The sequence below is a fragment of the Phyllostomus hastatus genome, unplaced genomic scaffold (assembly GCF_019186645.2).
Source record: "Phyllostomus hastatus isolate PE091 unplaced genomic scaffold, TTU_PhHast_1.1 phas_contig_283, whole genome shotgun sequence".
In the NCBI taxonomy this organism is placed as follows: Eukaryota; Metazoa; Chordata; class Mammalia; order Chiroptera; family Phyllostomidae; genus Phyllostomus; species Phyllostomus hastatus.
Window position 1 is genome coordinate 11869362 of NW_025333833.1, and position 26054 is coordinate 11895415.

A 26054-nucleotide genomic window follows, 5' to 3' on the forward strand; every position below is an offset into this window, starting at 1 on the left:
GGTGACTATCTTTTAACTTGCTGAAGAAAAGCTTTACTAGAGCAGGCATGGAACCAACTAAACATTTCTTGAACTTGGTTGTGTACTAGTCTTTGGCCGAGGAGTTGAGGATAGGCAGGTGAATGAGACATTTCTGTCTTTGAGGCACTTGTCAAAAGAGAGATTATAAAGCATTATTCAAAATGTTCTAAGTACTGTAATAGAGATCAGACCAGACAATAAGGGGCCGAAGGCCCACGTGAAGGAGTTTGCATTAGTCCCACTGACCTTATCGAAGGCTTTTAAGATACGATCGGATTTATTCATTAGAAAAGTACCGAGAATTGTGGTGTCTCGGGCTGGAGTACAGGGCCGGGCTGGAGGCAGGGAAGCAGGTTAGGAAGCTGCTGTCATGGTCCCTGCAGGAGATGGTAAGGGTTTGGCTGATGGTCATGTGACTGCAGAATCCATTTATCCGGTTATCGATGTCTGGTTACTGTTGTTGGGGAGGAGGAAGAGGGAGACTCAGGGCTGCCCGGGCGGCCAGGCGATGCTGGTCCTGCCAAGTGAGGTAGGACCTGCTGGAGGAGGAGGTGTGGGGGCGCTGAAATTGGAGGTACCAGTGGGATACCCACATGGCATCGTCTAGTAGATGGTCAGAAACGGGCTGGTACCAGAGTCGAATACTGGGAGCCATGCAGCCCCATGGGTGGATCCGCCCGTGGAGGATGAGTGTGGGCTGAGACAGGAGGGGGAGGGGCTGGTCAAGGAGGCCAAGGTCATCGTGTGGTTTCTGTATTTTCAGCATGGTTTGTTCAGGTGGATCCTCTGACACGTGCCTGCCAGAGGGGGAGGTCTCACCTACGTGACTGTAGGGTGACCCTGAGCTAAAGGGAACTAAGAACTGATACGTGCAGCAATCAGAGCCGGCGAATCTCTGAAACGTCATGTCGAGCCAGAGAAGCAAGGCACAAAAGAACACATCCTGTGGGAGTCTGCTCATTCAGAAATAGGCCAACCCAACCTGGGGTATTAGGAGACCCAGCTCGGGGAGGGGCTCAGGGGACTGTTTCATTTCCTACTTGAGGTGCGTGGAGGCGACACGTGCATCGGCAGGCATCCGCTTGATCGCTCGAGCTGTTAGTGCGGACCGTGACCCTCATCTCCCCCTGTGGCTTTTGTGGCACCGAGTACTAAGCATTGAGGCAAAGCCACCCTCGTTCGGACACAGCTGGGGGAGGTGGGTGTAAGAAGATGGGGCGGCCTGGCTTTCTCCTTGAGGGGTTCACTAATAACCATCTTGGCCCCATGCGCCATCCCCCCGAGGGGCGTCCTTTCTCCTTTGGCTTCTCACTCCTTGTCCGCTTGGGTTCAGCCGTGGGACTATTTCTATTTCGTGTAAACCAGCGAACGACAGATTCCCTCCTTTAAACTTTTGTGTGCCCTTATTTCTCCCTCGTAAGTGGATATGCCAGATGTCTTAGTAATGGACAGATGCGCAAGGTCTTTTTTCGCCTGCGAGGACCCCTTGTGATGCATGTTGTTTGTTGAGTCGCAAACGCCAGCTGCTGCCCCTGCGTGCTGTCCCCAGGTGCCAGTGACGCCGCTCTCTGGGGGACGTCGGCTCCTTTGCTTTCTGTTTGTTTCTGTGCTCCTCTCTCCTTTTACTGCCTGGTGAGAACAGCTTTTATTTTTAAGGAAGGACAATTTGTGTTTTCACTTTCTTCCTTTCGTATTTAAAGAAATCGCCCAAGGGGTGGCATGTATGTGAGCCCCCTGTCCTGCGCACCCTGCCAGTGGGTGGCTGATGGGCGGGGATGAAGGGGAGAAAGTCAGGATTGGGGGTGAGGGGAGACACACTTTTGAACAAGTGTTAGATTTATATTTTTAAACTTTTAGAAGCTGATTTTTACTGACGCATAATTCACAAACAACTACATACAGAGATCTTGTGTTTAGGTCTTTGGGTTTTAGTACCTTTACTTCCACCTCTGCCGCTGCCTCTTCCTGTCTGTGTCTGTGTTTATATGTGTGACCGTCACCCCAAGTCTAGAGAAGGAACCTTCTTTCGTCCTTCCCCCCAATCCAATGCCCTCCTAACCTGGTCAAGGTTAAGGCTAATTCAAGTTGGTTTCCTAACACCACGGGTTAGTCTGGCCTGTTTGTAAAGGAACCGACTCCTGCGGCATGTCATCTTTGTGTCTGGCTTCTCTGGCTCCAGTTCACGTTGAGTCTCATGTTTCAGAGATTCATCCCCAGTATTGCGTGTATCGGTGCTTCATTTCCTTTAACCTGCGGATGAGTGTTCCGTTGGGAACATGCTGCAATTCCGTTGTCCATTCCCTGTTCTCCTGTCGCTGGAGATTCGGGTTGGTTCCGGTCTTTAGCTATTGTGAACAAGCCTGCCAGGAGCACTTGTGTGCGAGTCCTCTTGTGGACACATGTTCTCATTTCTCTTGGCCGTACCTAGGTGTAGGACTGCTGGGTCACAGGGTCACTGTGTTTTTTTGAAATGGTCAGCGTGCAGAACTGGCCATTTCTGAGGCCCAGGTTGAAGCCAGTGCCATGGCCGCAGCTCAGCAGGCGAGGCTGCCTTTGGTCCCAGACTGAAAATGCTGGACATTTTTCAGAGTACGTCTTTCACTGGAACCTCAGCCAGTGCGAGGGAGACAGGCACGGCACGCCTTCTCGGTAGTTTAATGGGGGAGACACTGTGACTCTGGGATGGTAGGCGGCTGACAGCATCGTCCTGTGACTGCTGAGGCCATTTCTCCTGGGAGGCACGGGGTGGCCAGGGCAAGAGGGCCAGGAGAACTCTCGGGGGGGAGGGTGCCGCTGAACACCGTGCCCCCTCTTCCCTGCCCTTGCAGTTGACGAGCCAGGACAAAACCCCCGCGGTGATCCAGAGGGCGATGCTGAAGCACAACCTGGACTCCGACCCGGCCGAGGAGTACGAGCTGGTGCAGGTCATCTCGGAGGACAAAGGTGGGTGTGTAGGTCACCCGGCTTTAAAAGGCAGAAAGTGGGTGCAGTGTCTTCTTTTTCAATGGAACCAAGTGGGGTTTAACTGTGCAAAGGCAGAGCTGTGTGGGGGCCACGCCATCGCCTCACCTGTGGAATTAAGCGTCTCAGGCTGCTTCCCGCCCCAATAACCCTTCTTACATCCACGCGTTGCTGGGAATGCCTGCTGCCAGTTTGTTGGAAACCTCTCGCCCAGCATCAGGTGTCTCCCTGAGTCAGGGCGGGGGCCCGGGGGTTCCGCTGGGTGTGTGCAGGGGGCCAGGCGCCTCCTCTACCCCGTGACGCGTGGGTCAGCCGGGTGTGCTCCCCAGCTGCAGCAGGCTCTGTGGTCATCGCCATTGTTGCGGTTCGCCCAGAACCCGTTCCTCAGAGGAATGCCTCTTATGGAAACACTGGGCAAATAACCACCCCGATGTGCCTGTGTGCCCGTCTGAATTGGGCTTGTGTCTGCTGCGAGGCGGAGAGAGGCTGGGAGACAGCTCCTCCACACCCTGTCCCATCACAGAAAGGGACTCAGTGAGAACAAATTGCATTTCCGAGGGCGGAAGGACCCCAGAGGAGAGCAGCCGGCCTTAGCGGGGCCCGTCCCCAGGGTGAAAGACGGCAGCCTCCGGGAAAGGCCTTTGTCAGCTGCTTCTCGGGAATGCTCTCATTCATTAAGCCGAGCCCAGCTTGCAGGGTACACCTTTCGCAGTTATGAGATATACTTTGCTGTTGTTTCAGTTAAAATTCTAAGCCTAGAGTGAGGTCTCCTGAGTTTTACCGCATTACCGATGAAAACACTCAGGTGAGGCTGGTGGGTCTGAAGACCCCGGAACCCCGAGGTGCGGGCAGGCCCGGCTTCGTTGGCCACGGCGCGGTCCTGGTGGGCTGCCCGACCTCCCCGGCCTCAGTGCTTCGGTAGTTCCATGGGAACGTGTGGGCGAGAGGTGGAGGCTGTTTGCAGGAGGTGTTCTCCACGACCACTGAGAACCTGGCTGCGTTCTTCGGTCCTGCAGTCGGAGCCCAGTGTCTGAAGTTGACGCGCGCCGACTTCCTCCAGTCCTGCCGTCGGGTGCCCCGCGCATGGCCTCCCCCCTCCACTGCCGCGGAGCTGCACTTGCACAGTGCACCTCTCGTAGCCCCTCTTTGGGGGTTTAGAGCCCAGTGGCCCCTGAGTGCCCAGTAGCATATACCTTCTTTTAAAAATAAGAATGAGTTAAAATAACTTTGCTTAGTAACTTCGTATCACACCCGGAATACCCTTGCCCAGAAGTTGCAGCTGTGGACCTGGGAACCATCGAGGGAGACAGCTGGTCAAACGTGAGCAGATACGCGCTGTCTCAGGGGGCGCTGTTTCGTATAAAATGCGAGCTCCTGATGAAGCAGGGCCCCAGAAGGAGTAGAATACTGGGTGGGTTAGGGATCACCTGAAAAGTATTTCTGCGTTCCAAGCGAAGAGTTCTGGAAAACACTGCAGATTTCCTGCTCCCCACCCCGCATGTCAGCGGACCCTCGCAGTCCCAGAAAAGGTGCATTTCGGGGTGGGAACTAGACTGCGGAGGAAGGAGACCCAGGTCCTGGTCCCGTTCTGCTGCAGCTAGCTGTGGTCTCGGGAATGGCATTCAAATCCGCTCGGGCTCTGTCTCCCACAGAACTCCTTTCCAGCTAAAACATTCTGCGTGTGAACGTTTAGTTCAGAGGTCGAATTTCTAAGATGATATTTGCACTTAGTTTTTCTTTTTTAAGTTGGGATTGAGAAGTTGTAGGAACCTGTTTAATTTGTGTGTGGGGGGGGTGGTGGGTGTTGGTCACCATCTGCTTCCTTTCACGTTCCAGGGACCAGGCAGAGGGCCGTAGTCCCAGCCTCGTCCCAGCCTCGTCCCAGCCTCGTCCCTGGGCAGACTCTTGCCCCGCCCCTGGCCGTGCTGGGCTGACCTGCACAGCTGACTGCTTCTCTGCATTCTTCATTCCTAGAGCTCGTGATCCCAGACTCGGCAAACGTCTTCTATGCCATGAACAGCCAAGTGAACTTTGACTTCATTCTACGCAAGAAGAACGCCACGGAAGACCAAGTGAAACTGCGTAGCCGGACCAGCCTGACCTTGCCCAGGACAGCAAAGCGGGGCTGCTGGAGCAACAGACACAGCAAAATCACCCTCTGAAGGGGGGACCTCCGGCCCCGTGCTCGCCCACGGCGGCAGGGCGGGGCTGCGGACAGGCCGCGGGGACTGCAACTACCGTCCAGTGTTAGAGGGTCCTCAGTGACGTCAGCAGACACTCACTGAGCACCCGCGGTGCACAAGGCCTCGAGGGATCGGAGGTGAATCTGCCACGAAGAGGAGGAACGGTTCACCGATTCTCCTCCACCCATCTGAGACTGAAACTCGAAGTTATCCACACTTACAAATATATATTACACATATCTGGTATGTATGTGTACATATAAAATATATGAGAGACTTGGATATTCTGGATTACGGAAAAAACAAATTTGCACAACGGCCTGGGAAGTTGAGGTCACTTTCCACAGGGAGACAGAAGGAACTGAGAACCTGGTTTCCCGCCTGCCGAGTGAGTGGACCCGGTCCTGGGAGTGCAGAGAGTCCTTGTGCCGGCATTACTCGGAGTCCAGACTGTTCCTCCTAAGGGAGACGACGAGTTTCCCGGTCAGGAGCCACCAGAGGGGAGCGGCTGCAGAGGTGGGCAGTGCCACGGGCTCCACGGAAGGCCGCTGTGGGAAGGGCTCGGACGAGCCCCTGGCTGCCGGCCTCTGCCCGCACCCCAGCCTCTGGCGGCCCCAGGGAGGAGCCTCGGAGGCCCAGCCCGCCCCCCTGTCCAGCGTCTGACAGTTGTGGAGTCCACACGGGCCCGTCCTGATGCGTGGCAGCCGCACCGTGTTTCTGGTCCCCATGACGGGCACGTCACAGCCGTCACTGCGCCGTTAGCCATGTTCGCGGGTGACGCAGCCTTTGCCGATTGCCTTCTGCACGTGAAACTCCGTGTCTGGAGCCTTTTGCCATCTGGACCGCAGCAGCTCTGTGTTATGTGCAATCTGTTCCTCAGGTGTAGAAAGTCCTACTGCAACTGACTCTTATCTGATCATTTTGAGCCTGTGAAAGATTTCTAAGCAGGGCTGCTCCGTTAACAGCCCCTCGGAAGATGCTGCCCGCGGACCGCAGCGCCCTGTTTTACGTACTAACTTTTGTAGCATTACTGCGCCGCATCACAGGGCCGGGCGGGGCCGGGCGGGGACGGGGCTGCGTTCCCAGGGGGCCCCGCTCTCCCGGATGGATTCAGTAACATTTTTCTCCAGGTCCCCACACTTGCTGTCGCAGCGTCGCTGTCCCGTGACTGTCCCCTTCCAGATCTGAGCTGTGCTGGGGTTGGAACTAAAAAGCCATATGTGGGAGGTTGACATGTGTAAGAAGCACTTTCAGAAGGTTGCCCTTTTTAAGGAAAAAAAATTCTCAAAATACCAGTTTTTATTCCAAAAATAAAGAACGAAACCACATACGAAGTGTAGATGGTGACGTGGAGCTTTCTTCCCCCCCAATCCTGTGAGACAGCCTCCAGAGGTTCCGTGGGGTTTACGTGCCGTGAACAGCCGCGGGAACCTGGGGAGGCACCAGGGAGGGTGGAGGGGTTCGTGGCCGTGGACCGAAGAGCGAGCCGGGAAGCCTTCGCTTCTCCCCTCCGCCTTCCTTCGAGACCCGTCTGCGCGTCGCCAGGACCCACGGGACACAGAGAGTCGAAAAGCACTTTCTTCTGTTCGCGAGGCCCGTCCCGTTCGAGCTCCTGTGCCTGGAGGCGAGGTGGCCGGGCGCTAGACATCATGGACACTGAAGTGAGTGGCGCCTCGGCCCGAATTCCGTGGTTTGCAGGTCAGAAAGGACGTCGAGGGCTGTCGGCCTCGTGGAGAGCGCACGTGACCACCTCGGTCCCCCTGTGCCCATGTGCTCGCCCTGTGTGTCTATACTGTACATGTAGAGTCTAGATTTATATACTGCAATGTAAAAATATATATATATTTTCCTTTTTTAAAGACAATGGACATTCCAAGTAGATACAACGTAGCCTCCTTTATTTAATGCCCCTTTCAATGTCTTCATTGCGCCCTCTGGTGGACAGCCGGGTGCTTTCGGCTGCGCACGTGCTTGTCTTTCTGCGTCTCCATCGCCTGTTTACTTCTGGGTTACACTAATAAACTGGCTGGGACTTGGGCGGCACAGGCTGCCAGCCCCAAAGGGACTGTATCTGGAGTATTAATCAGGTGGGCTCTGGGTTCCCGCCGTGCTGATAAGCCCTCCGGACGCCCGCTCTGGCCCAGTTCTCGGGAGCAGAGGGCAAACCAGCGGCAGAGGTTGGGGAGGGACCCTCTCCTTGGGCAACTGTTGAAATCAGGCCTGGGGAAAGAGTGACATCCTCAGGACACTGTAGCCGGATGCCTTGCTGCCAGACTGCTCTCATTAGGAGTCCTGTGGTGGGGGGACACTTTGTATGACCTTGAACTTAAAGTCGGGATCCAAGGTGGCACTTTGCCGACTTTCCGACAGCCTTTCCCCCAGTCTGCACCTGCCACTAGCCGCGTGAGTCTCGAACCCCGGAGGGCTCTATGGGAAGGCGGTCTCCCCAAAGGGCAGTCGCGCCAGGGTTTGCTTCACTCTCCAGCGGCACGGTATTGTCATTTGTCATATTATTTCCAGGAAGCTCCCAGAACTGTTTTCCAGGGCATCCCTAAATGGCTCCAAATCATCAGATGTTCTGGGTCCTTGTGGTATTTTGGAGAGAAACGACTAGGTCTTTTAATAATTGATAAAATGGGGTAGGGCAGGTAAAAAAAAGGGTTTTTTTAATCTCTGGTGTTTTTTCAAGATCATTCTAGAAAACTAGCTCCATCGTTTTGCCTCTGTCTAAACACTGAAGGTGGTGACTTTCTGCCTAGAGGAATTATGTCTCAGGATCTCCCCCCGGGAGCCCCCTCACATTTGCCGTGCGGCGGAGGGCCCCTCGGAGGCGGGCAGGCTTGCTCTGCGCCCTCTCTGGCTCCGTGGTGTCGAGGAGGTTCCCTGACGCCCCTGGTTACAGCCCGTATCAGAATGCCGCTGTGAGAAGGTATTTCTACCGTGTTTAGCGTTGCTTATTCCCCTGGAGACCCCCTTACATGAAACACTTCTGGAAGGGACGGATGAGGCCAGGCTGGGGCAATAACCCACGAAATCCCAGTGACTTCTTAACACGGTTTCATTTTCCATCACGTCACAGTGCAATAATGCAAGCCAGGCCGTGCTCCTTGGTGACTTTCCTCTAACGGCGGTTCAGGGACCCAGGCAGCGTTCAGTTCCGCCCTGTCAGGTTCCTCACGTCACAGCGACGGCAGAGAGAACTCGGAACTGTTCCTAACTGCCTTAGACCCCAGTGGCGGTGTCACCTCCATTCACAGGCCGTGTGGCCCCAGTCTAAGTGCAGGGGAGGTGGGGACGTGTGGGTGACACCGAGAGTAGTCGCCAAGCACTGCTGTCTCCGCCCGAGAGGGCTGCCGTCTTCTGACCAGGGGGCGTGGGTCTGTTCCTCTTTCCCGCGTCGTGGAAAAAAGGGTTTTCGGGGGACGGCATTGAGGACTGGGGATGGGCGCTGCACAGAGCAAAGAAGCATTGAGGAAAGAGGAGAGCTCAAAGGAGGAGAAAGTGCCACGAAGGGTCATTTAAGTTTGTCTGCAATGAGCCGTAGAGAATTTGTGTTTAATTTTCAGCATGCGCTCACCACCAATTCACAGGCATCTAAGTGGTCCCTACTTCGACTAAAGGAGGAGCTGCTTTACAGACGTAGTTGTTAAAAACAAATCTAGGACATTTAAAGTGTTTACATATAACCCACGAGATCCAATAGAAGCCAGGCAAATTTAATTATTTTAGGCTCAGAGTTTGAAAACCACATATTTGGTGTCATTTTTCAACATCTCTACCCAGAAAACTGTGGGAGGAATTCACTTAACAGTTGCTAACATTTTGTTAAGAATCGGAGGCATCTTAGAAATCATGGAGACCCCTCATCATATTACAGAGATGGGCTGAGGCCCAGGGCAGCGAAATCAGTTGCCCAAGGTTAAGGGCAGAGCTATGGATTATCGGCCCCACCGTGTGCATGTCACATTGGGCTGGTCCCTGAACCCCAGAGATGGATATGCCTCCTAGCCCCCCGGAGCTGGAGAGCGTGCCTGGGGGTCTCCCCACCCCAATGCAGGGATTCCTACATGCGTTCACACCATCTTGGTTAGATGGTTCTTTAAAGTCTCCAAGGAGAGTTGCACTGCTGGTCGGAGCACTGCTCCCTCTCATCCTGAGCATGAGTCCATCTCACAGGAGAGGAAGCAGGGCCAGAAAAATCAGGGTTACGTTGTGAGTTCGCTCCTTAGCTAAGTTTTGAGTCCATTCCTGATCCCTGGACTCTGCAGGCCCACAGGGGTGGGGTAGGTGCAGGGGGGCGGGCCTCCTGTGGAAAGCACCAATGCAGGAGGAGTTGAAGGAGGTGTGTGACTGGGGCCCGGCTGTGTCAGTCAGAGGGAGCTGGGACCACTCTGCTCCGCGTCTCTGGAAGCCAGCGATCTGAGACAAGCACTTAATCACGGGCTCCTCCAAAGATCCCATTTTGTTCCCACCATTGATTAATCCCAAAGCTACACTTCATGCTCCAGCTCCAACTTCTTACATAAGGGGTACCAGAAAAGCAAGTGAAAAAAATAAAGGCAGTGAGTGATTTAAACTGTTTCTGGATTGCTCCAGGCACAAAAAATATATCAAGGCACCAGCTGCAAAATGGGAGAAGCGTTCTAAATGAGACTGTTCGCTTTCCTCAGTCATCTACTTCTGGTCCTTGTTCATACAACATCTGACATCCAAGCCTCCAGCAGACCGTCATCGTCAGAGCAGGGCTGAGCAGCCGAATGGTCGATATGTGAGATACTGTAGGCGGGAAGTAAACTGGGGGCTGGAGCAGCAAGCTCCTTTGTATTGATATATCAGGCTCCATGTGTATGTGAGAGACAGACAGACAGACATTCAGAAAATCAGAGATGGAAACATTAGATGTTAGTGAGAAGTCAAGAAACCAGGCATTCTCCACCAGAAGCTTGGCATGGATGGGTTGGTGCCCCTGGGATCTGACTCCCAGCCACTTGCTACCTAAGCTAAGTCACTGAGCTGTTGCCTCACCTGCAAAGCAGGGGTTGGTGAGGGTTCACGCGGGATTCAATGGCACAGCGCCCTGGAGAGAAGGGAGCACGTGGTGCGCACACAGGAACTGTCAGCTGTCGTCGCCCCTGGGAGGCCCCTGGCCTAAGGGAGTCGTGTCTCTTCTCAGGAGCCCTCCCACCGCCTTCCCAGGGGGAGCAGCTCACAGTGTGTCACACGCAGCAGCTGTGACACGCTGTGAGAGGCGATGCCAGGTGTGCGGACAGCAGCGCCCTGGGGAAAACAGCTTGCGGCGGCTCTGGGGAAACACTGACTCTCGGGGCTGGAGGGCAGCCAGGGCTGCTCCAGCTCGTTCCACCGCCGCAGGCCGAAGTGGCTCCGGGAGACGGGCCCGTGGGCCTGTGCGGCCCTGACGGTGCGCCGGGCAGGCTGTCCACCTGGATCCTGTCTCCCGGTGAAGGGGGGGCTCTGCTGGGGACCATTCAGATGCACGGCCCTGCATTGCTAATGGCCCACGGGGACTGGGAGCTCTAGACCTGTCCCTCTGCTGGCCGTGCAGCCGAACCATACCCCAACCTCTCCCGCTGCTGCAGTTCATGCAGATAAAGCAGCCACTTTGAGGACCAGGCATTGCCTGTGCCTTCAAAGCCTCTGATCCCTCCCTCCTTTTCTGGCCTTGCTTTCTCTGCAAAGGGGCCTCTGTCCCTTCTCCCCAGTCCTTCTCCTCAGAGCACTTCTGTCCTGAGCTCTGCGTGCTGTGCCCTGAGCCACCCCTTTCCTCTCACCTGCATTTTCCTCAGGACGACCCCTCCCCTCCGGCCCGACACTCAGCTCGGGGCGGGGCCCTCCCTGTGCTCAATCTGCACAATCCCACCCCCATCAGGCCTCCACAGTGTGTGCCGCCAGTTTCCAAAGCAGCTGAAATCCTCTGGGCCATGCCATCAACCCCTGGGCATCTCAGCTCCTGTCCGGGGTCTTCCCCAAACTGCAGGTCTCGTCCAGAAGAGGACACTTTGTCATGTTGTATTCTAAGCTTCTCTGAGGAGTGGAGACAGGGGGCTGTCCACTACACTCTGAAGGCCGTATTCCCTCAGGAGCAAGAACTCAGGTGTCTGTCCAGCCTCCCCTAGTGCTGGAAACGCCCAGGGGAGCCCCCCACCCAGATCCAGGGTGGGGGACTGGGAAGCTTGTGCTCTGTGAGCCCCGGAACTGCTCAGACGTGGAGATTTTATTAAAATGCCCATTCTACGGGCAGCCAAGCTGAAGAAACCACAGGGAGGGCCCATACAAATAAACACAGCAAATTAAAAGTAAAGAAAAACCAGTGCTCAGAGGCAGCTCTCCGTTCTTCCCACCCCTCTCCGGGGCAGACGGGAGGATGGCTCTGGGCTGGGAGCAGCCAGCTGGTGTTGCAGGAGCCTCCGGAGCAAGATCACCTCCATATTAACACATCCAATGTGGGGGGAGGGGAAGGAAACACCCAGGTCATTTTAGGTCGACTCACAGAGCAGAAGGGACGGCTCTCCCACTCAATGACACACGCTGATGGAGCTACAGACCTCGGACCTCAGACTCCCATTCGGAGTCGAATAATTCTGGGAATAAATTCGTCCTAAAAGCGCCCCCAAATTCTTCGTGCTGTGATTCAAGCCGTGGCCTCCCGTTCTGTGCTGGAGTGGCCGTCACCGTCCCTGTCATCTGTCGTGACACAGCGCACCAGCCCGCACGTCCGTTTCTCTCCTTTCCAAGCCGGCCAGAACGGACCTGCACCGGCCGGGCCTTTCGTCCCGTCTCAGCACCCCTGTGCTGGCTGAGGGCTGTCCCCCCACTCACAGGGGGCACCGCCCAGGCCACCGCTGTCTTGTCCTGGCCCTCCTCCTCTGCCGCGTTCAACCAGAACCTCCCGGGGGAGGAGGCTTCTCTCTGAAACAGTAAACATCGCCATGGAACACACAACACCGTGTGACGACGACCGTTCCCAGGGCTGCCCGCTCCCAGTTCTCCGACTGTGTGATATACCCGTGTCGTGCCTTTTTCTGATCGAACGACCAGCCTCGTTTTAACTCCCGCTCTGGCACTCCTGACTGACCTCCTCGGCGAGGTCCTCCCGCGTCGGCCGCGGAGACCCTTCTGGCTCGTTTCTCTCCCCTGCGCTCGCTCGGAGAGAGAGTCTCACGCGTACCGCGGACACCTCGCCCTTGCTCCATGGCTCCCCGTTGCAGGGATTCATCCCAACCGTAGGTGGGAAGATCCCCGAGTGGGGAGCTGAACGGGAGCGGTTCCTGTCTCAGACACCAGCCCCACTGGAGACTGGAAGCCGCCCTCTGTCTGCCAGGAAACCGACCCGGGAACCCACTCAGGAACGGTGGCCTCTGCATGCCTGACCAGACAGCCCGGCCATCGTCACCATTGGGTCCCTGTCCGGTTTCCTATCGTCCACCCCAGCACTTGCCTGCCTCCCAGCCCTGCCCAGGTTCCCCTCCCGGCCGCAGGGCGGGTCACAGCCCCACACCGTCCCAGTGCCGGGAGAGCATTCCTGCCGCCCTGCCCAGCCCCCCGGCTCATCTGACCTCCCTCCCGGTCATGCCCCCACCCCCGACCAACACAAATGTCACCTGCCGGAGAAGCGGCCCCGCCAGTCCTCCCCAGCAGACCCCGGTGTTCTGGGGTCCCATGGCCCGCTCTGCTCCAGGCTCTGAGACAAAGCCACCTGCTTGTGAGGCTGCTCCACGGGACCATGGAGCCCACAGCAGAAGCGACCTTTCCCAGTCCTCTGCGTCTCTGAGTGCCCAGCACGGCGCCTAACACAGGGCTGTGCTCAGACCTGGTGTTTCAAATTTTGGGGAAGCATGCTCTGAAAGTCAAGGCGTTTTGCTAAGTCTAGCATGGATTCTCCCCCCCCCCCGCCCCCCCACAGGATAAGGCTCTCTGGCTTTGGTCAAGCATCCTAGTACCCGCCGACGAATGGACAGACTGACCTATAGCACAAAAATGCAAGGTGGACTCTCTCTCAACACCCACCCCCCCATCCCTCCTGATTTTTTTTCCATATCCTAGAAACTTTTCCAGCTGACCCTCCTCCACCCCGCACTCTACGACGACCCACACGGGACAGGAAGGTCAGCCCCCGCCCCCTCTGGAGTGCCGTGGGGCCACGCAGCAGGGAAGGGTATCTCCGGCCCGCGGACCTCTGCTCCGGGGCAGACCCAGAAACCCCGGCTGCGGCCCCTGATCAGCGTTGGAGGAACATACACACAGGCACCACATCAGTAGCCAAATCTTTTTTAATTTTTACAAGGAGCTCTAGAAGGCAAGTAGTAGTTTATCACGTCCTCTCCTGAAATGGCACAGCATGACAGACAGTGTAGGGCGCTGGGGTGCCAGCACTTTCCCGTCCCCAACCCCCTGTGGCCAGCCCCAGAGGACCCCAAAGCAAGGTCCGTGCAGTCCACGCTCGGTGGCACCAGCCCCGCTGGGCTCAGGGCCGTCTGTCCAGAGGACTCCACTTTGGGCCCCAAGATCCAGGTCCAGATGGGGAATCTCGGGGCGGGGGGTTAACTTCAGAGGCTGGAGCAGGGGCCAGAGCTGGAGGCAAAGCCTCCGACACCGCGGAGGGCAGAGGTGTTGGCTGAAGCCTGGAGGGGAGGCAGGTGGAGGGCGAGGCCGAGGACCCCCTGGACCGCCGCAGAGACGACTCAGTAGAGGAACGCGGGGCCCGCGGGTCGCTGCGTTTGTGGCGAGAGAACGTCGCTTGGGATCCCAGACCCAAGCGGAAAGGCGCCGTGGCTGGGCTAAGAGAGCCAGAACTTTCTTCACAGTAGAACAGTCCTAATCTAAAGTTCTAGAATTTAAGACCCATGTCTTTTAAGAATGGGAATTCACAAACCCGCCAGACCAGCTGATGGGGAAAAAAGTGTTCCCTATTAAACAAAAGCACACGAAAACACAACTCAGACCTCCTCCTCCACGCTCCATACCCGGCCACCTCCCACCCCATTAAAAAAGTATCATAAACATCACACACACACACACTGAAATACACAAACAAAATACAAAACACCCAAGGAAACCTCAGAGATCACCTAAGGGTTTTTCACAAGTTCTCCAGGTTTCTCTTTCGTTTTTTTTTTCTCCTAGAAAAAAAAGAGTCACACTCTGATGGCTGTGTCTAAGCCGTAGAAACCGGAGTTGGCCGAGATCCCTTTCCTCAGTGTCTTGGCTTATTGGTCAACACAGAGGAGTCTCAGTGATACTTCAAGAAGGAAGGCCGAGACCGGTGTTCTGTGGAAGGCGGCTGCCCCGTCCTGCAGCCAGGGACCCTCACCAGGGCCCCCGGGGAAGGTGTGGACAGGACGCTGCGGAGGCTATTTCCAGAGCAAAGCTTTGTTGCTTGTGTGCACGCGAACATGAACCGGAAGCAAACCGTCCCGAGACAGCTGAGGATCCCCGAAGACACAATGTCATCCAACCCCACGTTTCACAGAAAATCAGTCTGTGAGGCCAGCAGAGAGGGTGTCTGCCCAGGACCTGGCGCCGAGAGCTTCCCAGTGGTTGGCCTGCGTCAGCTGATCAGTCCACTGTCTCTGAGCAAGGTCTCTCACCTGAAACGGAGGATCGTCTGTTTCCAGATGGCTCCAGCCTCCCACACAGGAGTCCGCCCGTGCACGGCAGGAGAACCAGACCGCTGGCTGAGCCAGCTGCCCACACCGCCACCCCCCGGGGCGCCTCTGTGTTTGGTCTCTGAACACAGAAACACTGGACACATCTGTTTCTCTCCCTCACCGGACAGCTATTTCCCCCCAATTTGTAAAATAAATAATTCAAACTAGAACGAAAAACTCAGGCAAGGACAGTAGCTGCTGCCCCTGAACCGTGACTCGTAAAACTCCCACCTGCGACTCATTCCCAGGCCGGGGGCGGGGGTTGCGTCCGACGTGCCGAACCCCGGGACAGAAATTAGACGCCAGCCCGACCCCTATATATTAAATCTATCTTCATAAATAGAGCTTCCTAACTCAAGTGACCACAACCCAAAAGGGTTAAGGTCTGGGTTCTTTCTCCCTCAAACATCTACGCAAACCCCAGTTTAGAACTACTGAACTGTACCCCATGGCAACCTGGAACCTCGTTACGAGAGCTTCGGTGGCCAGGGCAGTGAAAGGCCAAGTCTCGGACGGACCCAATGGCCGTCCCACTGGACAACGAGGACAGGAATCAAAAACTCCCTCTGCACGAAGGCTCACAACAGAATTTCTTTCAACACCAAGCCCCATTACTTTGATTTTAAATCATTTGATTGTCCCCCACAAACTTGTTAGCTACCCGAGTTTTTAGGGTCACGTCTATGACGTAAAATGGGCCCCTGGACCACAGATGTGGCCCGGCCGGCGTGGCTGCCTTGCCCACTCGTGCACCGACAGTGTGGCCGTCACCCTTCTCTCAGATGGGTCTCTGAGCCGCACTCTCCAACCTCACGGGAGAACCAGCAGTGCGTGGGGAAGGAACCAGAGGCCTAGTTTCTGCACTGAAGTTTGTCTTAATGGCTGCCATAAAGCCTATCTTCCAGCCATCCTAGGAAATTTGGGGTTACATTTCTAATTTCTCCTCCCCTCAAAAATATATTAGTTTCGATCGATCGCTTTCCATCGACCACTTTGGTTAGAGGCCTGGGACCATGGGAAAGAACAGGAGCAAACCGACGCACAGCCGTCAGAGAGACCAAAGTGGGGGTGGGGGGCGGGGCGGAGCCGGCGGAGCCTTCAGAGCTCGTCCCTCGAAGGCAGCGAGGCCGGCGGGGACAGGGCCTCCGTGTTCTTGGCGTTGTGGTGGATGTGGCCTTGCTTCTGGGACTTCCAGGAATGCGTCCTGTCCCAGTCAGTGGCCACTGTCTCGTTGTCCCAGATGGTCGAGGTCTCTGTGTCGCTCAGATAGCCCGGCTGGCCCGTGTAGTGCGTGGGGTAGATGAGCAAGGGCTCTGCGGAGAAAGCTTTCAGGTCCCTGGACTTGTAGTGCTCCTTGTACTGCGCACTGAAAACGAGAGGCAGAGGGCGGGTGAGGGGCAGGGTGCTGGCGAGGGGGCGGGGGGCGGGAGGGGGCCCTGCCTGCCAGCTCTCCAGTGGTCTGCGCTCATCGGATTGTCCTGTAAGTCGTGTCCTCTGTGGAAAACTTTAGTCTATAAATCAATACACATTCTTTAGAAGCTCCCAGATGCTCTAAACAAATACACAAAGAAAAAGTCAGGATCTTTCTGTTGTATTTGGATAGACTCGTTTAAAAGATGACTTTCAGGTCTTGCTCAAAAAGTTAAGAGTGACGCTCTGTGGGACCACGGTAATAAATAAGGGGGATCCCTCTGCAGCGAAGGCCCTGTGGCTGGACTGAGCAATCCGACAGCAGGACGCGGAGGGCGGTGCAGTGTAAGGGAGCTGGTGGAGGCCCGGAGGTGTGCCGGCGCGGCTTGGGGTTCCAGCTCCCCGTGGGTGTACAGCTGAGGGGGCACCCCACCTCCCTGCCAGGGCTCCGGTGCGGAGGACAGGGGGGGCACACCTGCTCAGCTCCTAAGTGGGTGAGTGCTCCTTCCCTCTCTGTGAGGGGGATGATGGCCGACCTCCGTGTTTCTCCAGGACGCAGAGACCACGTCATCCTCTAACAGGCTGTGTACAAGAGGGCAGGGAGCTCATCCTTACTGAGGACAGGAGACAAAATGAGCACGCTGGAGCTCGGGGGCTCTCAGCCACTGACGTGAGGACCACCGGGTGAGGCCGTCACCCAGGCGCTGCGAGGAGGAGCCCAGGCTGGAAGCTGGTCTCCTGCGCCATGATGAATCGACCTTAGGAATGGATCCTTGACAGAGCGGCTGCTCGGTGTCGAGTTTGGTCTAGGCTCTGAGGGCACAGAGCTGGAAGGCCGTGCCTCTCTCAGGGGTTCCCGGGTTCCTGGGGACACTGACAAGTAAACCGTCACTTACCAAAGCCCTTGATAAGTGCAAGGTCAGAGTGTACGCCTGGGCTACTGAAACCCTGAGTATCGTGCTACTCGCTTCCACGGATGCCCTCCTGGCGGCCGCCTCACTCTCCCTGAGCCTCTAACGCACACCCCTGATCACAGCACGCAGGGCGTCAGGATGACTGTTCACAGGCCTGGCTCTCAGCGAGACTGTGAGCCACTGTGTGGCCAACAGTACACTCGAGGTTCTGAGCAGTGCACTGAAAAAATTGAGGCACTTCAGAAGGTGACCTTCACCTTGAGGTGTATGGGTTTATGGAAGCCAGATCAAAGACAAGGAGCGGACTGAGCAGGTTAGGTCCATTTAAATTACACATTGGGTATTGAAGGGGATCCCTGTGCAAGATTCATCATTTCTGCCTCATCTTCCAGTCTGCAAAGGGGACAGTCACTCAAGTCCAGCACTCTGGGCGGTGACAATGGACAGATCACCTGGGAAAGCAGTACACCTTTAGCAAATACCAAGTACTACCCGGGAACTAGGGAGGGTAATTCACGAATGTGCTGTGCTCACGAGACAGGCAGGGAGTTCAGGGTAACTCACACAGGGTGCTTGTTGTACATGATTGGCAGGAACTCGTCCACCGGCAGCATCTTCCCGAAAGGATCCGCTCCAACCAGCTTCTGCGCTCCTTCCAGAGAGATGGCGTAGCCCAGCGTCCAGTAGGAATAGTCGGCTTCGACCAGATTGACCACATTGGGCACCGCTTTCTCCGGCTCTTTTACTTGCATCCTCTTCCTGCCGATATAACTAGAAGGAAGTGGGCAGAGGAGACAATTCCAATTTGAATATCAGATATCCACAAGAATGGAGCACGGCTTTGCAGACACTCATGAAAGCTGAGACCAACTCTGTCGTGTATTAAACACATCACACCACACAGCACATCCTGTCTGTCACCAACCATAACTGTCATCTGCCATCGGTGGGGCCGTGGCCCTGGCATTATTTATCCACAGCCTATCAACTCCTGCTTAGTGGACAGTGTGTCAGCCAGAAGGTTAAGATGTAAAGAGAGTTCCAGCTGTGTTTACAGAGGTTGGCAGGGGAAACACAGGCCAGATGTGAGAATCCTGAGTCTCCAGTGCCCAGAGTTTCAGCCTTCGCTGTTGCCTGCACCGCTCTCCAAAGGCCAGTGGCAAACAGGACGGAAAAGGCCGTGGGAAAGAGGCAGTCCGCAGTAAAAGACCCAGGGACCCGGCAGCAGCGCCAAGGGGGTCCCTCCAAGGGAGAATGATGACAGCGCCTCACACTCACCTCGCGCTGCCTCCGGAGCGCCCCGCTCAGACTAGGCACGCAGGCAAGTCCTGCTCCCCATGAGCACCTCCGGCGACTCGGGTTGTGCCCGCAGCTGAGTCTGCCCTCCCACCATCTGCTCCCGGATCCACTCCCTCCGCCTGGAACCTGTCTGCCCGCCCCCTGCCTGGGCAAGTGGAGGCGGCACCTGCCTCCCACCTGCTGGGTAAAGCTGCCCTCCTCTGTTTTGCCCTACAACTCTCTGTTTCAACATCCAAGGGAATACAGTCAATAATACTGTCATAACTGTGTCTGGTGCCAGGTGGGCGCTGGACATATCAGGGGGGGCACTCTGTAAAGTGTACGATTGTCTAACCGCCATGCTGCACACCCCCAAACCAACACAAAATAATGTCAAATGTAAACGGCAATTAAAGAAAAATATTCAAGGGGCTCCTCTTGTTCAAACATCCCGGGATCCGCGGCACAAGTCCAAGTTCACCTTCAGTTCTGTGGGGACATCACATGTGTCCTCTCAGTCCCTGTCTCGCCAGACAGAAGAGTCTGAAATTTTTTCGTGAGTCATCAAGTGGAAGAGAAATCCCTGGTGAGCCCGTAAGGGGCGGCCAGCATACCCGAGGAGCTGAGAGTGTACTCAATTTTTTCCATTTGACTTAATTTCAGTCTTAAAATTGAAGATGTGTAAAATATTTTACACATTAATAAGCGCATGACATCCATTACACAAAATTCATTGTTTTAAGAAAAACTGTTATTATTATTAAACAAAATGTACTGTTTGAGTAGGATAACTGTTCACTTTAGCAAATGACAGCACAGCATTGGCATGGAGATGTGTTGTAGATGCAAAACGCTCACTGGATTTTGAAGATAGTGTAAAAAAAAGGATATAGCGCTGGCTGCTGTGGCTCAGTGGGTTGGGTGGGCGTCACCCTGCAAACTGAAAGGTCACTGGTTTGATTCCCAGTCAGGGCACAAGCCTGGGTTGCAGGCCAGGCCTTTGGTTGGGGGCATGTGAGAGGCAGCTGATTGATGTCTCTCTTGCACATCGATGTTTCTCTCCTTCTCTTCCTTCCTCCCTTTCCCTCTCTCTAAAAGTAAATAAAAATAATTTTTTTTCTAAAAAAGGATGTATACTCTCTCATTGATAGTTTTTTAAAACATTTTAATTATTTATTTTTTAGAGAGGGAAGGGAGGGAGAAAGAGAGAGAGAGAGAAACATCAATGTGCGGTTGCTGGGGGTCATGGCCTGCAACCCAGGCATGTACCCTGACTGGGAATCGAACCTGCAACACTTTGGTTCACAGCTCGTGCTCAATCCACTGAGCTACGCCAGCCAGGGCTTCATTAATAGTTTTGAAATACTGATTACGTGTTAGAATAATATTCAGGTACTTTGGGTTAGAGAAAATGTACTGTTAAAGCCCATTGCACCTGGCAGCATTTATGGAGAGACAAGCAGGTAAGCGGAGTCTGGAGCTGTACCTCCTACCAGCTGGGGAGGGGGGCTCGCTGCCCCTCAGAAAGGACCGCGTGCCCTCGGAGCGCTCTGACAAATCTGTCTCTCACTCACATCAGTTCCCAGTCCAGCTGAGCCTGGTCCACGTCGTCCATCAGCTTCATCAGCTTCTTCTTGAACTGGTGCTCGAAGCGCACGTCGTCCTCGATAACAAGCGTCTTCTCCAGCTCGCGGTCAATGACCTGCGAAGGTCGTCAGTGAGAGGTTCGACATTTATTTCTTTATTAGACGAGTAAGTATGAAACCGTCAGAATGTAGTGGCATAATGTGTAAAAGCTCATAACTGGATTCTACGCCAGCGCCCGTCGATAGCAGAAAGGACCAGGAAGCTGTGGTGCATTTACAGCCGTTAGAATGTGGGACCCACAATCAAATGCAACGACCTCGCAGGCGTCATGCTGAGAGGCTGTGCGTACCCCCTGGTTCCATTCACACAAAAAAGTACAAAAGAAGACAGAACTGTTCTTGCTGCTGTTCAGAGTCAGGGCGGTGACAACCCGTGGGGACAGGCGACTGGAAGGAAATACTGAGGAGGTGCCGCTGCAGGGCGGTGGCGGGGGGTGGGGGGCACCTGCTTCTTGATCTCGGTGCTGGTGAGTGTGGGTGCCGTGTTCAGTCTGGAAAGCTCATTGACCTGCAGTTTAATGCAATCTATGCATTTTCATACATATCTCTTACATTTCATTTAAAGGAAAAAAAAGATTGGCTCAGACTGGGTCATTCAAGGAGAGGAGGCATTGCAGGGGCCCTTCTTGAGGGACTTTCTCTGTTCCTGTGAGGACTGAACCTTAATCAAGAACCTCACACTCCAGTACCACCCATATCAATGTCTGATCTGTAAGATATGGGTTCAAGTCCTGCTTCTGCCACTTCTTGCCTGGACAACATATTCATTTCTTCTTGGCTAAAATGGGCCCAGCCCTCCCAACCTAGCTCATACGACTTTTGCGGGACTTCCCGTACGACATCACTCAATAAATGATGACATGCTAGACACATGCAAGGTGCTCCTATGAAGGATGAGAGTGCATCCATCAGTAGGAGTGTGGCCCCAGAACATGGGTATCTTCCCCTGTCATTGCCCCGAGTGGCACTACGGTGACCCTCCTTGCTTGTGGCTGGCCTTGGGACAGAGGGAGACACCAGGCAACAGCAACTCCCGAGGCTCCTTCCAGACAGAGGTGGGTTCACTTTACACCTGGCCCTCCTTCACCCGTAACGTCCCGTGCTCCTTCCTCCTCGTGACAAAATCGCACATCTGAGCGAAGCGCCACCTACCTCCTTCCAGACAGAGTGGTGGCTCAGAAAGCAGCCGATTTCGCCCCTGGTCAGAGGCCTGGAGGAGTAGGGGTCTCGGTACCCGGGCAGCATCTCGATGTTCAGGGCCTTCAGCTGGCTGGTGTTGAGTGCCCTGCACGACAGAGAGCACGTCTGAAGGTTACCAAGGTGAGAAGTGCCCACCATGGAAGCCAGAAAGAGAGCTCTGCATATTCCCCGAGCCTTTGTGCGCCTGGAGAAAAGCATCCTGGGTTTCCCATAATTCCTTGGGAGCTTCCCGGGGTTAAGGTGCCCTGGTGGCGTGATGAGCTTTGTGAAGACAAGAGGGTGTCCCACATTTTGTGTGTCCCCCACAATGCCCAGTGTAGTGCTAAGTACCTTCACTTCTTCGGACAAGTCTGAAAAAGTATTTTCCCAATGAAGGCGAGTGGCTAATAGAAACATTACATACCAGCAGGGATGAAGAGAGGAAGGAATGAAGGGAGGAATTGTATGTGTGTTTGTCTTTCCTTTGGATCTAATTTTTTGTAAAGGGTTAAAAACAAAAATGGCAGAAAGAATGTTGTAAAGTAGCAGGAGAGAAGTGACTCCCCACAGACAAAGCACAGTTGACCTTGAGCCACATGGTTTGAACTGTGCCGGGCCCGCTTATATGAGGATTGTGTTTTCAACAGACACATACAACACTGTAAGTGTATTTCCTCTTCCTTATGACTTTCTTAATAACATGTTCTGATCTCTAGCTTCCTTTATTGCGGGCATAGAGTATATGATACATATAACACAAAATATGTGTTAATCGATTGTGATGTTGTCGGTACAACTTCCAATCAATGCTAGGCTCTTAGTGGCTAAGCTTTGGGGGAGTCAAAAGTTACATGCATGTTTTCAACTGCAGGGGGTTGGTGCCCCCGGCCCCCACAGGGTTCAAGGGTCAACTATATTCTCAATAAGATTAATAGCTGATTCTCATCAGAAACCATGGAGGCCAGAAGGCAGTAGGTTGACCCATATAAATTTCAGATAAATACTTTTTTAGTATAATAAATAATTTTTTTCAGTGTAAGCTCCATGTCATGTTTGGGACAAATTTAACCGGGTGTCTATTATTTTATGTGGCAACGTTGCTCAAAAAATCACCCTGAAGCTTCTTAAATGCAGATTCCTGGCCAGCCCTGAAATCATGATTCGGCAGCTCTGCGATGGGGCTCGGGCAGCCGCCCTCTCCCCAGCCCCGTGGGTGTCCAGGCCCCACGTCAGGAGGCTCGGGTGAGACTCTCTAAAGGAGTCACGGGAATTTCCACAGCAGCCTCTAGCCATCCTCCTCAGGGGCGTCCACAGTCCCCATGAACATGTAACATTGAAGCTGCAGTTTTTGCAACAATCTATGCCTCGAACCAGGGCATCAGAAAGAAGGTCAGGGCAAAGCGGATGGAAAGAAAAGAACAACAGCAGCAGCAATAACGAAAACCCTGGAAGGAGTCTGCAAGGGCTACTCTCCTGCCCCATTCTCAGAAACAGCGACCAGCCCAGACGGATGGGGGGCAGGCGTCTCATGCAACAGGATACACAGGCCATTACACTGTTTTCCCATTAATTTCCTTCAGGTCACCCAAGTTTAGACACTTTGCTCTAATTCAGCCTCTGTAAGCAACTCTGAACACATTCTTTCCGATACACAGCAGAAAGCTGGGAGTCACCCCAACCATCACAAGAACCCCAGAGCTGGGGACTTGGCTTCCCGTGTGAGCCTTCAGCATCGTGAAGAACAGAGATGGCTCGACGGTGAGCGGGTTGCAGGCCAGCTCTACCCGGTGCAATGGACCTCCGTGCTACCGTATACGTCACACGTGTCTTCCCGGCAGGCCGCCCGGGGCTGTTATGGAAACGTGTCTATAATGACAGCGGGTCCGTGCTACCCCGACCCGTGCCCCCCCGCCCCCCAGAATAACTCCGTCAGGCAGGGCACATCCCCACTCCAACTCTGTCCGCAAAGAGTCCAGAAAAAACCCAACTCACTTTCCATCCACGGCCTCCACAATCTTGACCTCTATCTCCTGCTCGTACAGGGTGCGCAACATCCGGTCCCTCCTGTCCTTCCTGCGCTTGAGGTTGATCATGAAAATCTAACGCGGGAAGAAAAAGGGAAGAGAGCACATTACTCGGGCCTTCTGTTCGGCTCCTGGAGAGCTTACGTGTATGTAGGGCCCGCGTGTTAGGGTCTTAGTTAGGACAAGGAGTGGGACAACGGGGGGAGGCGAAGGTTTGTTTATATTTCTTATCAGGTCAAATGACAGGAATCCAAATGGAATCGGTCTGAAATCTGAGCTGTTTGCAGTGACTTAACCCTCTCGCTTTCCCCATGCTTGTTGATGAACACGTGTTCGCTTTGCTTTTGAGACAGAAACGTTGAAAATGTACTAATCAAGAGGCTCACGGTGACTTAAACGCAAACATAGTCACCAAAGGGTAGGAGGCAGCTTGCCAACTGGTTCAATTTATCAGCAGATCCGAGTCCCGCTCCTGACTGTTATTCCCTAGTGTTTGCCTTGGACCCGGTCCTCTGCCTCAGTTTCCTCTTTGGTAAAACTGGAATAATAATGGTCCTACCTCATGGGCACTAAATACCAGCTACTGTTATAATGTACATCCCCTGAGAGTACATTTGAAGTCAGAAAAATGTAGTCTGGATGGACACATTTTAGAGCCTCTTAGAAAGTTAAAGAACCTTTTATTTCCAAAGGTTCCACATGGAATTATCAAGGTCGCCATTTTAGTAGCATCTGTGTCAAAATTTAACTCGCTTCAAGGCAAGACAATTTTTCTGAAAAAAAGTAAAGGGAAGAGGCCGTGGCCTTGGGGGTAGCCCGTGGAGGAAGAGAGAGGGAAGAAATGGAAAGGCTCAAATGAAACCCTTCATTTCCATGCGGGTTGGTAGGAACAGCTATACAGAGGACACCCGCTGGCCCCAAAGCAGGTGCGTTCAGGGCACCCTCCTGTGAGGGCTGGGCACACCTGTGCACCCACTGCGGTCCCTACATTCCTGCTGGCCGCACTAAACAGGTTCACATCACGAAACCACAACAGGAAGTTACAGAGGATGAGGCTGCCCTAACTATCCCCAGGCCTAAGGAGCCACAGAAGAACCTACAGCCTCGTGAATGTTCTTACAGGTAAATTAGTATTTTAATAAGGTCTCTTTGTTCCAAGCAGCAAAAAAATCACTTTGGACATCAAACTAGTCCTGTGAGTGAAGGAGACTTCAGCTGCCGGGAAGAAATGTCAGCACACAGCATGGAAAAGGAGAAACCTGCAGGAGTAAGTCAGATGACGTTGGCTTCCTCCTGACGAACCATCTAGGTGACATTTAGGAAGACATTAAATGTTACGGGGTCCAGACCCTTGTTTCGGAAACGAGGGAGTCAAACAAACCCCCCTCTCAGGTACAGTACAGATGAAAACTTCTGCGATCCGTGGTTCACGAGAGAGTTGCTTTATGCCGTGTCCACAACAAGGAAGGGGCTGTCCTATACCCAGCCCGGGGTGCAGACTAGGTTAGGCAAAACCTAGTTAGAGTCATTCTGAGTGTGCTTACCAAAATTTTATATGATTTACTAGCATGAAAAGCTACACTAACTAAAATTTCATTGCTTCCTTACAAAATACTCTCCTTTCCATCCATTTCTAAAGCTCTGGGCCAAGAAACTGATTACGGAGCAAGGTGTCTGCTTAAAAAAACTGTTCACTGGCCTTGGGGCAAAGTGAGTCAGGCGCATTATTTTTTGAAAACATAATTTCTGTGCTGACCATTTGCCTGGTTACTGGGGATTTTACAGCTTCACGGGCGGTGTTCTTTGATATTTCATTTTCTCCCTGCGCAGAATTAGACCGCGAGGGGCCGTGTTCCAGCCCCCACTTTGGCGGCTGTGGGCAGGGCATCGCTCATGGGTACACAAGGAGCTACCCAGGGTCCCTCCAGGGGAGCAAAACGAAGCCAAAACAAAACATTTACAGAAATAAACAAAAACGCCCTCTCAGACCAGAGACCTCTCGCCTGGGATGACTTTGGGAAATTACAATCCTGTCCCAGTTTCTACCAGGACAAGTGCAATAAAAACTGTAGCCACGAAGGAAAAACACAGACAGCCTGCTCATACTTAGCGAACAGTAAACAGAGGAAAGGGCCACACAGCCAAGTGCAACGAGACACGGCCGCCAAGGTCAAGGAGCGCCGGGAGCGCTGGAAAGGCGCAGGAAATCTTTTTCCCACCACCCTCTCTCCGTTGGGGACAGAGAGGCGGTCACCCCGAGCTCAGGGGAGTCGCTGAGCCCGCATCCCTTGCACGGGTTGGCATTCTTCAGAGGGCTTCCAGGGGTGACCCAGTCGTCACATCCAGACGGAAGATCCTGGTTTTGTCCCATTTATCTGGGGACTGGGAACATGCACTGTACGGCACAGGGGGGTCAGTAAGGAATTTCCTCTCAGTAGGGCCACAGCACCCAGCACCGAGCACCAGGCCTGCCCTGTAACATCCAGAATCTATGTAAACACTTCAGCCTGTGGATTCCTGCCGACTGCCCTCGCCTCTGCGCCACCAGCTCCTGAGCCCTGTCGGCAGCCACACGCCACGAGAGACCAGGAAGGAGTCAGTGACTCGGAGTCACCTTTCTTGCCCTGCCGGGTATCACATACGCTGGGCGTACTACCAAGACAGGCATCTCTGTGTGTTTCTGCTTCATTGTTTGTACGGTTGAAACTTAGCAATAAACATGGCCCTCGGAGAGCTATTAGGAAGTTTTTGCCTGCTGGGAGGCAGAATTTTA

The 26054-nt window shown here is 54.1% G+C and overlaps 2 protein-coding genes across 4 annotated transcripts in view; one reads left to right on the plus strand and one right to left on the minus strand.

Moving 5' to 3' along the window:
* RGL1 (ral guanine nucleotide dissociation stimulator like 1) overlaps positions 1 to 6504 on the plus strand; it is a 215887-nt gene extending 209383 nt beyond the window's left edge. For all 3 annotated transcript variants that reach the window (XM_045838522.1, XM_045838523.1, XM_045838524.1), the window contains 2 exons: positions 2850 to 2964; positions 4957 to 6504. In XM_045838522.1, the coding sequence (XP_045694478.1) occupies positions 2850 to 2964; positions 4957 to 5144 (303 nt within the window). In that variant the 3' untranslated portion in view covers positions 5145 to 6504. The remainder of the gene's footprint in view (positions 1 to 2849; positions 2965 to 4956) is intronic.
* Positions 6505 to 13435: 6931 nt separating this feature from the next.
* The window catches only part of COLGALT2 (collagen beta(1-O)galactosyltransferase 2), an 81567-nt gene continuing 68948 nt past the window's right edge, over positions 13436 to 26054 (minus strand). Inside the window, exons 8-12 of the mRNA XM_045838767.1 lie at positions 23250 to 23356; positions 21231 to 21363; positions 20007 to 20134; positions 17719 to 17925; positions 13436 to 16196 (exon numbers count right to left, since the gene is read on the minus strand). Coding sequence (XP_045694723.1) covers positions 15929 to 16196; positions 17719 to 17925; positions 20007 to 20134; positions 21231 to 21363; positions 23250 to 23356 — 843 coding nt within the window. The 3' untranslated portion in view covers positions 13436 to 15928. The remainder of the gene's footprint in view (positions 16197 to 17718; positions 17926 to 20006; positions 20135 to 21230; positions 21364 to 23249; positions 23357 to 26054) is intronic.